Here is a 13,609-nt window from a genome sequence, read left to right as displayed (position 1 = left end):
AAAGTATATCTTTGTAGAGCCACTCACTTCGTGAGTAGAATAAAGCTTGTATTTTGAAACCAAATCATTAAATACTTATCAGATAAATATATAACAATTTAAATCCAATAAGCCCGTTAAATATGCTATTATTTATTTTGGCATAGAATTTAAAAATTCATTGACTAATCTCTTAAAACCACATGTTCTGCATCAACCACTCAAAATGCTTGGCCAAATCTGTGTAGATCACAGGTTGGGTCAGATCGCATCTGTTACTCAATCTCTGACCGGCGGAGACGACGCCACGCAATAACCAGACATCCTGCTCCTGCAACATAAGACCCCCACCGGAATCCCCGTTGCAGGGCCCCGCAGCCCTCGAGTTGCTGGCGCAAATTGTTCGCGAGGTGACGAAGCGCACATTGTCCACGGAGAGGTTACCCCGGCACTCCTGCTGCGTTATAATGTCCGTATCCGTCATTTTAAGTTGCCGCGAATTGCGGTTGCCCAGCTCGTCCTCGCCCCATCCGGCTACGTAGGATTTGTGGCCCGAAGGGAGGTCCACCAGGTAGTTCTCATTCCACAAGCAAATGGGGCGAATGAAGTCACCGAACCTGTAAAATAAATAAAGAGGTTTAAGGTTGTTATAAACTAACAATGTATTATAATATTTTGATTTAGTGATTCTCCATTAATCTGCATCAAAATCAAGGGGCAAATATGTTATTTTATGAATTCAAAATTACGAAAAATTGCATGAAAAGTCAATATGAAGCACGGCGATACCCAATATGGCTCCCATTGAACTCTCCATATCCATATCTCTGCCAACTCTCATCCGATTCTTGAGCGGAATACCTTAAACGATTTGCAGTCTGATTCTCCATCAATCTCCATAAAAAACCCAAAAACAAAATATTTTTTAGATTTTTTGTCAAAATTCCAAGGGATCCCCTTCAAAAAGTAATCAGCCGTATGGTGGCACAATATGGCTCCCAGCGATGGCTATATCTTTGCCGATTTCCATCCGATTCTTGAGCGGAATACCTTAAACGATTTGCAGTCTGATTCTCCATCAATCTGTATCAAAATCCAAGAACAAAATATTTTTTAGATTTTTTGTCAAAATTCCAGGGAATCCCCTTCAAAAAGTAATCAGCCGCATGGAGGCACAATATGGCCCCCAGCGATGGCTATATCATTGCCGATTTCCATCCGATTCTTTAGCGGAATACCTTAAACGATTTGCAGTCTGATTTTTCATCAATTTGTATCAAAATCCAATAATAAAATATTTTTTAGATTTTTTGTCAAAATTCCAGGGGACCCCCTTTCAAAAAGTAATCAGCCGCATGGAGGCACAATATGGCTCCCAGCGATGGCTATATCTTTGCCGATTTCCATCCGATTCTTTAGCGGAATACCTTAAACGATTTGCAGTCTGATTCTCCATCAATCTCTATAAAAAACCCAAAAACAAAATATTTTTTAGATTTTTTGTCAAAATTCCAGGGGATCCCCTTCAAAAAGTAATCAGCCGTATGGAGGCGCAATATGGCCCGCAGCGATGGCTATATCTTTGCCGATTTCCATCCGATTCTTGAGCGGAATACCTTAAACGATTTGCAGTCTGATTCTCCATCAATCTGTATCAAAATCCAAGAACAAAATATTTTTTAGATTTTTTGTCAAAATTCCAGGGAATCCCCTTCAAAAAGTAATCAGCCGCATGGAGGCACAATATGGCCCCCAGCGATGGCTATATCATTGCCGATTTCCATCCAATTCTTTAGCGGAATACCTTAAACGATTTGCAGTCTGATTTTTCATCAATTTGTATCAAAATCCAATAATAAAATATTTTTTAGATTTTTTGTCAAAATTCCAGGGGACCCCCTTTCAAAAAGTAATCAGCCGCATGGAGGCACAATATGGCTCCCAGCGATGGCTATATCTTTGCCGATTTCCATCCGATTCTTTAGCGGAATACCTTAAACGATTTGCAGTCTGATTCTCCATCAATCTGCATAAAAAACCCAAAAACAAAATATTTTTTAGATTTTTTGTCAAAATTCCAGGGGATCCCCTTCAAAAAGTAATCAGCCGTATGGTGGCACAATATGGCCCACAGCGATGGCTATATCTTTGCCGATTTCCATCCGATTCTTGAGCGGAATACCTTAAACGATTTGCAGTCTGATTCTCCATCAATCTGTATCAAAATCCAAGAACAAAATATTTTTTAGATTTTTTGTCAAAATTCCAGGGAATCCCCTTCAAAAAGTAATCAGCCGCATGGAGGCACAATATGGCCCCCAGCGATGGCTATATCATTGCCGATTTCCATCCGATTCTTTAGCGGAATACCTTAAACGATTTGCAGTCTGATTCTTCATCAATTTGTATCAAAATCCAAGAATAAAATATTTTTTAGATTTTTTGTCAAAATTCCAGGGGACCCCCTTTCAAAAAGTAATCAGCCGCATGGAGGCACAATATGGCTCCCAGCGATGGCTATATCTTTGCCGATTTCCATCCGATTCTTTAGCGGAATACCTTAAACGATTTGCAGTCTGATTCTCCATCAATCTGTATCAAAATCCAAGAACAAAATATTTTTTAGATTTTTTGTCAAAATTCCAGGGGATCCCCTTCAAAAAGTAATCAGCCGCATGGAGGCGCAATATGGCCCGCAGCGATGGCTATATCTTTGCCGATTTCCATCCGATTCTTGAGCGGAATACCTTAAACGATTTGCAGTCTGATTCTCCATCAATCTGTATCAAAATCCAAGAACAAAATATTTTTTAGATTTTTTGTCAAAATTCCAGGGAATCCCCTTCAAAAAGTAATCAGCCGCATGGAGGCACAATATGGCCCCCAGCGATGGCTATATCTTTGCCGATTTCCATCATATTCTTGAGCGGAATACCTTAAACGATTTGTAGTCTGATTCTCCATCAATTTGTCAAATTTCTTGGGAGTCTCCTTGAAAAACAATGAAGCTCCCAGTAAAAACAATATTTGTTCCAAAAATCATTCGATCCTTGATCGGAGTTTCTTAAACGATTTTTATATAATTTTCCCATTATTTAGCATCCAAGTCTAGGTGAAAATATTTGTACATGGGTTGTCAAATTTGCAAGATTATCCCTTTGGCCCCTTGACAAAGAAATGAATGAATTTTACTTACACCACATGCTCCGATAATTGAAGCAAAGCCAAGTCCGCGTCCGTATAGACGGCGGGATTATACTGATCATGAAGAACAAGGAGTGAGACCCGTCTGAGGTCTCCGGGCGTGAAGAAATCAAGCGTGTTGCGGCCCAAGGAGACAGTGGTGCGACTGCCGGGAAGATTACGACTTCCATAGCGGAAACAGTGAGCCGCAGATATTACAGTCCTCGCAGAAATCAACGTGCCACCGCAGAGGAAGTTATACTCCTTTCCCACATGCTCCAAGAGGGTAACCATCCAAGGCAGCTGACCCCGTTCTACTGCTTCTCCCCCGTGAATGAATGGCGTCTGGATGGCCTTCTCCCGGCCACAGACTCCGTTCAGTTGGCCGATAGTCTGCGGGAAATTGGTTGCAGATGCAACCTGCGTCGGCGTAGAGATCTGGTTTGGAGTAGGAGATGCTGGCTTCGGCCGGGGCTGAGATGTGGGTTGAGGTGTCGGTTGAGGCCTTGGTTGAGGTCTTGGTTGAGGTCGGGATGGGGGTGGTATGATCTCATCGGTGGATCTAGCATCTATGAATTCCTCCACTACTTGCGGTCTCCGTTGTGGGACGGACTGGAATATCAGTCCCTGTTCCTGCCTAGAGGGTTGTAGAGGTCTTTGTGGTTGCAGCGGCACCAACGGTGCTGTAGTTTTCACATAACGAGACAAAGACAACTTTGTGCTTGGTGCGCGAACTATGTGTAAAATATATTTAGGCCAAAGCCTAATTTAGTATAGAAGGCGAAACAATACTAGGATATAACTTACAGGGCGATGATCGGCACACCACTATACCGTTGACGGAAACTTTTGTAAGTTTTGGCACCACTCACGCAGTAGGAAAGTCGATGCGATAACGAATGGGCTCCCCGTTTCTCAATCGAAAGATAACATCGTCTTCGGAATCTATGATAGTAAGATCACCCGGATTGGTCTGCATAACAAGAAATACATAGGAAATCGAAAGACTATATGAGAATTGTGTCACAAGTTGGCAATTAATATTTATTATAAACGTCATGGGGGGCTTGGTACAAAAATACAAAACAATCAACAGGTAAAACCGAAGATTGTAAAGAATAATAACAAAGGCAGCTAAGCTCGTGTTCAACACACATGGAGAAAAAATATGTAAATTATTCCTTCTGTCGTCTGTAAATTATTTTATTTTGACTCCGAGTTTTGGAGTAAAATAATTTTAAATTTATTACAATTAAATTTTTTTTTGTTTACACCTAAATAAAGTCTATTAAATAATATTATCGTATTATTTTTACGGTGTAATCATCTAAGTTAGAACAAAAACCGGTCGCGCGACTTTGAGGAAAATACTTATGCGAGAGCAGAGTGAAAACATCAACAACAATCTGCAGATTTGACAAAGAGCGAAGCAAGGGGCTAGGGGTTTTCCCTGGAGGCGATTTGTCTTATCAGCCATGCAATTCCCATGAAAATCTACTTAAGCATTGAGCTCGCAAAAGCCAATTGGACTGAAGGTGGGGAAAATCGCGCATTCAATCTAAAACGGAGGTCAACGCTTGATAACAGCGTTCTGACATAATGAAATGGGATGGAAGAGTTTTCAGATAACTTACCGCAGATTCCCGACCGGGCTGGGAAAGTTCTATGCTAACGACATTTTCTTCCGCACTGGAATCCAGATAGAGAGTTAAAAGCCCAATGGCTTGTCCTCGGTAGCTCAGATATTGGAAAATTGCAGGACAAGCTATGTACGGTAGATTCTGACCAAAACAAGTGCATATACAATGCAGTACTAGAATCAGGAAACCGACGCGCAACTGGCACATGGCGATTGCAACTTATCCGGGCGATAAATATTAATGACAAGAAACACACACGGTCTCATAAGACGCGAATCTTAAGTTGAAAAGTCGCGAAAACCGCACTCAATGAGAGTCGAGCGATGAATGATTTTTATTTTCTCAGCTTCCGATCCATTCGAATAGTTTAGCTCCCGGTTCGATAATGGAAGAGACTAAAGCTGAAACAACTCTCTCTCAACCGGATTAGACTTACCTGATTACAAACATACCCTATGTCAAGGGTTGTAAGATTTTCAGAAACAGAAACCAATTTAATAAAATAACATGAAATTATAAAACAGTTTTTTCAATATTGCGTATGCGCAGTGTAGCACTGCGATCGGCATAATAATATAAAATATAATTTGTAATAAATATATTATGTAAAATTCGAGTTTGATGATTTTTTTTATTAATTTTTGCATTGATTAATGATATCAGCTAGAATTACCCGTAACGTAGTAGACAGTCCAGATTCCACAACTCGGAACTTTCAATGAGTAGACTGCATTGCTACGGATACATACATACATTTATATTTTTCAAGAATCCTTTTATGCAAGTGGGGTAATTTTTTATTTTTCATTTCAATAACAAGTATAGGATCATCAATTCCAAATATTTCGGCGCACCCAGTCAATGTGTTTGGCCACATCGGTGAAGACGGACGGCTTTGTCAGATCACAGGTCCGCTCCTTGACGTTAATCCTGCCCCCGGAGACGACGCCCCGCAGTACCCAGACATTCCCCTCGCGCAACATTAACGGTCCGCCCCCATCGCTGGAACACGGACCGGCCCCCACTTTCTTGGCACAAATGCTGCTCGGCTGAACCAGGACTTGGGGCAATTGGAGGGTGCAGTTGGATTCTGACACGATGTTAAGGTCGGTGACTTTTGATACGTCCGAGTTACCGGTGCCAGCTTCGTCGGGTCCCCAGCCGGCCACATATGTCCGGTATCCCTGGGGCAGAACAAGTCGTTGACTGGTGTCCCACAAACAGATGGGCACTATAAAGTCAGTGAACCGCACAGGCTGATCCATTCGAAGAAGTGCCAAATCTGCCTCTGTCATTCGTTCGAATCGATAATTTTCGTGGATAAGTAGTTGGGAAACGCCTCGGAACTCGCCAGGCGAAAGGATATCCAGACTATTGCGACCTAGGGAAATGGCCGTACGGCTGGCGGGCAGGTCTCTTCCAGGAAACCGGAAACAGTGAGCCGCCGTGAGAACTGTGGAGGTAGAGATTAGAGTTCCGCCGCAGAAGAAGCTAGGTCCGTTCCTCTCCCGCCTCTCAAAAATGCCGACCAGCCAGGGGAGCTGCCCCCGTTCTAAGGATTGCCCCTGGAAGATCAGGGGAGTAGTAGCGGAAGTGCGCTCTCGTCCGCAAGGAATCGTTTCGCTTGATGAACCAGATGATGTTATCGCAGAAATCGTTTCCGTTGGACTTGAATTGGGACTTCCTCTCGAAGGAGTTTCCCCTCGTAATATTTGGCCCTCTGAAGCTTCACCACTATTTTTTAAAGATGAGACTGGTTGCCAACTTGTAGCAAAACCCGAGTTAGTGCTTGTCTTGACAATTGCTGGTAGCAAAATAGTATTTCCATTGCTTTCCAATTCAAAGGATCTGTTGCTTGAAGATGATACCGGTGCCCAAGACGTACCAAAGCTCGATGATGTTCTTGACTTGCTTCTTGAAACACTCTCGAATGCCTCGGAGGTGGAAAATTGTGCCGCTGGCAAAGAAACGGGACCCGAGGCAATCGAATTGGGATTTGCCCATGACGGGTTTCGCGCCTGCTGAGGTGGTACGACCGGCCCTGTAAAACGAACCACAGATCTGGTAAGTGTGTGCTGTAGGGTAATGGCAGTACTCGGAGGGGAATCTGTGGAGCATATGCATTAGAGCCATTATAAGTGTTGAAACACATTCGACATACATTGTTGATCTCTGCAAAGTGGCCTGTCGTCGACCACCTGAATAAGGGTGATCTTGGGCGGTACAGTGGGGATTGGAAAATCCACGCGATATTGTATTGACTCGCCCCTGCTGAGGTTTTCCTGAATTGTGTTGTCACTATCCAATGTTCCCAGATTTCCTACATAGTCCTAAAAATATGAAAATTAAATATTATAAGTAAAGTTGTCGTAATTTTTTACAGCATTTAGCTATTGGTTTGCGGGATATTTTATTTTTGTTTTAGTAAAAACTAATGTTTTTTTAGAAACCAATAATTATTTTTTCATTTTTCCATTTGCAAAAACAAAACATGATTAGATTACAAACGAACTTCCATTGATAGAATTGTACGTACAAACTCATGATAACCGGGCTGAGAAAACTCTAGAAAAAGCGTGTGGTTGTTATATTGCGGATTAAAAGCAACATTAACTAGGCCAATATATTGTCCATTATAGCCTTGGTACTGGAAATACCGCGGACAGTGATTCCTGGGAAGCTGACCCAGTCCATGTTTTGGAAGAGTCACCAGTAGCACTAGAGCGATCACTGCCGTTAGAGAATCCATTGCAACTGCATTGACCGAGCACTTTTTTCGTTTATATTAATAAAAATTTTCACTCAAGCGATCTTAACGTTACTCAATGAGTGAATAATTAGTCGGAATTTAGTCACTCTCTTAAATTTCGAACTACTATTCTCTCCGCTGAGGGAGAATTTAACACTGCATAGTTTCATTCATGAGTGATAATCGCGCGGAATTTCCATTTTGATTTTACCTTGATTGATTATTTGCATATAAATGCACTTTATATGAGACCTATCTATCTCATTCGCTATTGATTAGCTTGCAGTACACAAAGAAAATCATTCAAGACCCTTTTTAAGACAATAGATACGATCATTATATTGGAAATATCAGAACTGTTGGAAATACCGGTCAGGGCTGAGGTTAACGGATGGATATTGAAAAACGAAAAATATTTGAAACTGAATAAATCTCTCCTTGGGTTTCTTATATTAAAATAGTATTGAATAGATCTACAAAAAATCACTCCAAAATATGTATATTATATAATGTTAAGGAGAAACATTCTGTAGTTGTTTAAAAACCTACCTCATTCAAAGGGTATCAACAATTCTTTTAAGTACCTACTTTTTTTTGGGTAAATCAATCATCCATCAAGTATCTGGATTCTGTGAATCAAAAACTCGTTTTGGCAGAAATTACTAACAACTGGAGGCACTTGCTTTGGCTTGAGTTTTTATTTATATTTTTATAATTTAAATAGATATTCCGGATCTCACAAAAGGTTGTCGTTTATCCAGGCAAGATGCTTCGCCAGATCACAGTAGAGAACGAATTGATTTAGCTGGCATCGATCGCGCTCTCTTTCACCTACCGACACGATGGCCCGAAGTAGCCATCGATTGTGTCGCCGAACCATCAGTCCACCCCCGGAATCTCCGAAGCAAGGCCCGGAGCCATCGCGGTTTCCGGCGCAAAGGGTGCGATCCGTCACCCTCGGTACTCTCCATCGGCTGGCACAGTCTGTCGCACTGCCAAACGCAGCCTCCACGACCCGGGGGTACTGGGTCTTCTCATTACCCACCTCATCTTTGCCCCAGCCAGCAATGAATCCTGAGGTGGCTACAATGCTACTCTCCTCCACTGTCCAAAGGCAAATGGGGCTAATGATGTCGTTGAACCTGTGAAAAATAAATGTACAATAAATAAATTTTTAAAAAATTATGCTGAGCAGGTAGCTAAAAATATGCTTTGAGGTTATTTAGTTAATAAACTTACACCACTGGTCGCTCCATAGTGACCAAAGCCACATCAGCATCGGGTTGGGTGCGACTATTATAGTCAGGATGAAGCAGCAATCCCTTCACATTCCGCGCCTCCGCTCCAATCTCGTCGTTGTCGTAGAGATCGTGGCGCCCCAGCTCAATAAAAATATTATGAGTTTCCATTTTGTGAACGCAGTGGGCGGCGGTTATGACCATATTGGTGGATAACAGGGATCCACCGCACACAAAGGATCGCTTGCCCGACTGGGCATGATGGATAGCCGTAAGCCACGGATATTTTCCGCGACTATATTCCTGTCCGTTGTAAATGAATGATGACCAGCGACCCTCCTGGCCGCACACTTCGCTTGCGGCAGCGGTAGGAGGTGTGGGACTAATCCTCGGAGCAGAATCAGGTGGAGGCGCAGTTTTCACCGGTGGTGCTGGAGTTCTGGGTGGCGGGGCTGGTGGAGTTTCTGTTCTTGTCGTCGGCACTTGAGGTATAGACCGAGTTGGGGGAGGTCCTGGAACCGAAAACATCGGCCACGATGCAGGCAAGGAACTAGGCCTGATGGCTGGTGATGTTGGCAATGCTGATGGCAACGCGTCTGGCCTATTACTGACCACCGATGTCCGCCAGCTCTGGGTGAAGCCAGGGAATACCTCATTGCCTTGGGAACCAGGGCCAAAGAATATAGTCTGAACATCCACGTCGAAAGGATTTTGGGGAAATGGCGTAAAGCTGGGGGAAGGCAAGGGAACCGGGGATCCACTTATGTGCAGCTCGTAGAAGCGGTTGAAGAAACTATTGGGTGGACCATCTGATGGTGTTATAGTAACGATTTATATGCTAATTTCAGTAAAGCTTTATGATAATTCCCATTGAACTCACATTCGCTGGCCGAACAGAGGAGCTGATCGTTGTAGGAGAGCCGCGATAACTTGGGCAGAATACCAGTGGACAGGTTCGGCCGGAGGCTGATTCGGAACCGTGACGGTCTAGCCCGGGCTGCTCTCTCGTCCGGATAGGGGCTCAAAGGGCCCACTGCAGAGGCCTGTGGAATGCGGAGTGGTCAGATCGGTGGTCGGATCATAAATCCAACAGATTATCATATCATACGTCTTGATCACCGCGCTGAGTGAATCGCACATCGATGCGATTTCTGCCCTGTGCCAGTCCAGGTAAAGTCACTTCACCCACGACACCGCCGAAGGCATCGTTCACGTACTGAAAATATGTGGGGCACGTGTTCTCGGGCAAAAGTTGCCCTCCGGTAGCGGTTATTAGGACTACGACTATGAGCAATTCTGACGTACCCATACCGTCCGAAATATCGGATTACAACTATTCAGATCCGCACGCGACAAGCGACGGTGAGCAAATAATTCTGGTCTGGCGAATCTCTAGCGATTCTCGAGCACATCTCGGCAGGTTCTCTGAGTCACGGTATAGACGTTCTACGTTGATCAAACTGGAAATTCCGCATCGTGCAGAGTCAATAAGGCACGGCTTCAGCAAAACAAGTAGCTGGTTTCATAAACTGCCAGAATAATTAATGCCCATTAATTGAAAGATTTTAAACTTTACTTAGCTAGTACTTTACTATAAGAATTTAAACTTTCTTATAATTCTATACTTTCATTATGGAATGACATATATATCCTAAAATTCTTCGGAAAAACATATGAACAAGGTTTAAAATTAATATCAATATCTTTCAACGATTTAATTAAGTGCAAGTTTTTCATACTTATATGAGAAAATAGCTAGGAAATAGTTCATCAACTTTAGCTAAGATCTATTGGGTTCAGGATAGATGTATGATCTATTCTTGGTTGGGTTCATGTTATTATCAAACCACTTTTTAAGACCTTGTTTACAGGGTAAACCTTCCCTCTTAAAACTGATCTGCTGAGCTGAAAGGCAAAAAAATCCCCCGTCTTATAAACGTAGGAATAACTATATATACAAAAAAAAATCAATTAAAATGATGGATAAAAAATCCGTAGACTAAAAAAGTATTGTAATTCTATATTGATGCGCTCTGGTTTAAGTTAAGGTTCAACGAGCTCGGCTTTAAACCATTTAAAAACTTCTCTTGAGAGGAAAATTCTCAGAGTTACATTAATTATAAAGTTTTTGTTCTCAGTATATATTCTATTATATAGCTAATCTCTCTGCTCCCAGATAATTATTAAAAAAATAAAAATAGTGTTTGAAAGGAATACAAAAGTTAAAGATAAGGTTAATCTGATTTAAAAAAAACACACATGATGGTTTTATATTATTTTAATGTCTATCTATTAATATTTTTTGTTATCAACATATTTATCCAGGAATCTAACATTTATATAATTAATGCTAGCCAACAGATACGACTTATTCGCTTATTAGCTAAAGAAAAGCCATTTGCACTCTCACACCACCATATGCTCACGAATCCAGTCGACATACGTGGAAACATCGCAGTAAATGGCGTATTGACTAAGATCACAAATAACTCCCAGACGTGGAGATAAAGACACTACTCCCCGTATAACCCAACGGTTATTTCGCAGCACTATAAGTGCCGCTCCCGAATCACCGAAGCAGGGGCCATGACCCCGTGAGTTTCCCGCGCAGACTGTCCGATCGGTTATAAAATCCTCGGCTCGCGGCATTTTGTACCGACATCGATCTCGATCAACCAGCTGGACGTAAACTGATTTTGGAAAGCGCGTCTTCTGAGCATTCGTGTCAACTCCCCAGCCAGCTACCGCTCCTAAATCGCCTTCATTACTGGGTATTCCAAGATCCGAAGTCCACAGGCACAGTGGTTGAATGTACCTGGTGTAAACTATTGACTTACTCAAAATCAGAAGTCCAATGTCCGCATCCGGCACAGGATTCCCATTGTACTGCGACGGTGTGTGCACAGAAGAAACTCCGACCAGTTCCGCTTCGGTTTCGGTGTTCATACTGCGGTCGTGCCGACCCAGATATACCCACAATTCCCCCGGACTCCGGTTGAAAATACAGTGTGCTGCCGTAATTACAGTCTGTTTTGAGATTAGCGATCCCACGCACTTATATGTTACCGTCAGTCTGCCGATATATAGAGCAACCAGCCAGGGGTACTGGCCACGGGTCAATTCCTCTCCGCCAATTTGGGAGGTGGCGAAGCCCTCTCTTCCACACTCATCAAAGTCCCCCACAACACGGGGCACAAAGTTAAGTGATCGCTCCGTTTGCAACACCCCATCGTAATATGTTCCAGTAGAATTGAGGTAGGCAGCAGGACCAAGTGCCGAGACAGCAATAGGGATATTCTTTCGGGGCACAACATTAGGTGATCGCTCCGTTTGCAATACCCCATCGTAATATGTTCCAGTAGAATTCAGAAACGCAGCAGGACCAAGTGCCGAGACAGCAACAGGGATATTCTTTGGAGTAGACGACGACGATTCCTCCGGCTGCAACACACCATTTATATAATATCCAGAAGCATTGCGAAGTGCCCAGGACTTGGAAGGAATCTGCGGAACTCGCCATTTTTTGTACTTGGCTTCGTCCATTTCTGTATCTCTGGGTATGCGATGATATCGTGTCATTACACTCGACGAAGCATCGTCTATTATCAAAAGTATATAAAGAACAATATAAACAGAAGAAATAAAATAGTCATATAAAGGAAGTATAGATCAAGATGATTGTTGTATATGGTACAAACTTACAGCTCGGATGGCTGCAAAGCACTTCTCCGTTAATCTCCAATCGGAGTAGATTGGGAAGAGTGCCAAAGTTTTGAAAACTCACAAACGCTTTTCGCGACTCTCCATCGCCTAAATACTGGTCCTTCAAAGAATATGGCTGCAATGATTAAAACACAGTCGGAATGCAACCTTTATTGGAAACTTCACACTCATCTTACCAGACCAGTATTATTATCATTGAAGATCACCTTCCACTCAATACTATGGTTTCCCGTCTGCGGCGCCATAATAACATCAATGTGCTTCCCAAAATCATTTGTATGGTAGGAAGCATATTTGTCGCAATTATGGCTAGGAATATTTAAGCCCAAAACAAGTGATAGGTTGAGGAAAAGCCCGAAAAAGATCAGACCGCTGATCGTCATTGCAACGTGGGGAACCTGTGCTGATCGCTGTCAGAACTGAGACTGGATCATATGAAAATTTACACACTCACTCGGGACTCTAATCAACGTTCGAAAGAGAAACCACATTAGTAATATATGCATTTTATGAGCAAAAATCAAAAAAACAGGAATGTAACAAGACCAAATGCTACTATTAATACGGCTATAGCGATAGAGTGTTTATAAATCGAGTACGGGAATACTCTTTAAGCCCCAGAGATTATCTTCTCAGCTGCTTTTGAGTGAAAATAAAAAGCCCCCACTTAATAAAATGGGGAATATATGAGAGTTGTCCAACATGGCTGGGCTGTAGCTCAAATAGAGAACCGTCTAGTAAAATATTAATAAAAAATTATACAAATAAATAAGTAAAGCACTCAAGTACTATCATACCTCTCGTTAAACTCCTATCGAAGCAGTTTGGGCAGAGTGTCGCCACAGTTTTGAACTCTCAAACGTTTTGTTTTGACTCTATAGCTCCTAAGGACTAGTCCTTCAAAGAATATGTCTACAATGAACTCACAATGAACTGTTCTCCTACAAACCCGATTAATAAAAACCCAGTAAGAATGAAAATTTTGCATTCAGAGAAACGGCGCGCTCAGCTAACCTGGCCAGTTTTATTAGCATTGAAGATCACCTTCCACCCAATACTATGGTTTCCCGTCTTTGACGCCGTAACAACACCAATGT

The 13,609-nt window shown here is 42.4% G+C and overlaps 4 protein-coding genes across 4 annotated transcripts; all 4 read right to left on the bottom strand.

Annotated features, from left to right (window-relative positions):
- Positions 1 to 6: 6 nt before the first annotated feature.
- Positions 7 to 5,161, bottom strand: LOC26513740 (transmembrane protease serine 9). Its single transcript, XM_014911719.2, is given in 4 exon segments — positions 7 to 596; positions 3,176 to 3,896; positions 3,970 to 4,135; positions 4,797 to 5,161. Coding segments are annotated over 4 exon segments (1,524 nt in total). The 5' UTR covers positions 5,010 to 5,161; the 3' UTR covers positions 7 to 172.
- Positions 5,162 to 5,413: 252 nt separating this feature from the next.
- Positions 5,414 to 7,577, bottom strand: LOC6501548 (enteropeptidase). The gene is made up of 3 exons (XM_001955421.4): positions 7,339 to 7,577; positions 6,964 to 7,132; positions 5,414 to 6,909 (listed from the first exon to the last, which is right to left on the bottom strand). The coding sequence occupies exons 1-3, from the start codon at positions 7,549 to 7,551 to the stop codon at positions 5,633 to 5,635; spliced, it is 1,659 nt and encodes a 552-aa protein (XP_001955457.2). The 5' UTR covers positions 7,552 to 7,577; the 3' UTR covers positions 5,414 to 5,632.
- A 652-nt stretch (positions 7,578 to 8,229) lies between these two features.
- On the bottom strand, positions 8,230 to 10,168 carry LOC6501547 (proclotting enzyme). The gene is made up of 4 exons (XM_001955420.4): positions 9,898 to 10,168; positions 9,670 to 9,832; positions 8,791 to 9,598; positions 8,230 to 8,693 (listed from the first exon to the last, which is right to left on the bottom strand). Exons 1-4 carry the CDS (start codon positions 10,096 to 10,098, stop codon positions 8,288 to 8,290), a joined length of 1,578 nt encoding a protein of 525 aa, XP_001955456.1. The 5' UTR covers positions 10,099 to 10,168; the 3' UTR covers positions 8,230 to 8,287.
- An 886-nt stretch (positions 10,169 to 11,054) lies between these two features.
- Positions 11,055 to 12,959, bottom strand: LOC26514144 (serine protease 41). The gene is made up of 3 exons (XM_014911758.3): positions 12,689 to 12,959; positions 12,492 to 12,627; positions 11,055 to 12,388 (listed from the first exon to the last, which is right to left on the bottom strand). The coding sequence occupies exons 1-3, from the start codon at positions 12,893 to 12,895 to the stop codon at positions 11,196 to 11,198; spliced, it is 1,536 nt and encodes a 511-aa protein (XP_014767244.1). The 5' UTR covers positions 12,896 to 12,959; the 3' UTR covers positions 11,055 to 11,195.
- Positions 12,960 to 13,609: the final 650 nt, after the last annotated feature.

Source organism: Drosophila ananassae, chromosome 2L (genome assembly GCF_017639315.1).
Source record: "Drosophila ananassae strain 14024-0371.13 chromosome 2L, ASM1763931v2, whole genome shotgun sequence".
Classification (NCBI taxonomy): Eukaryota; Metazoa; Arthropoda; class Insecta; order Diptera; family Drosophilidae; genus Drosophila; species Drosophila ananassae.
Note: the sequence above shows the minus strand (reverse complement) of the source record. Positions and strands in the feature narration are given on the sequence as shown.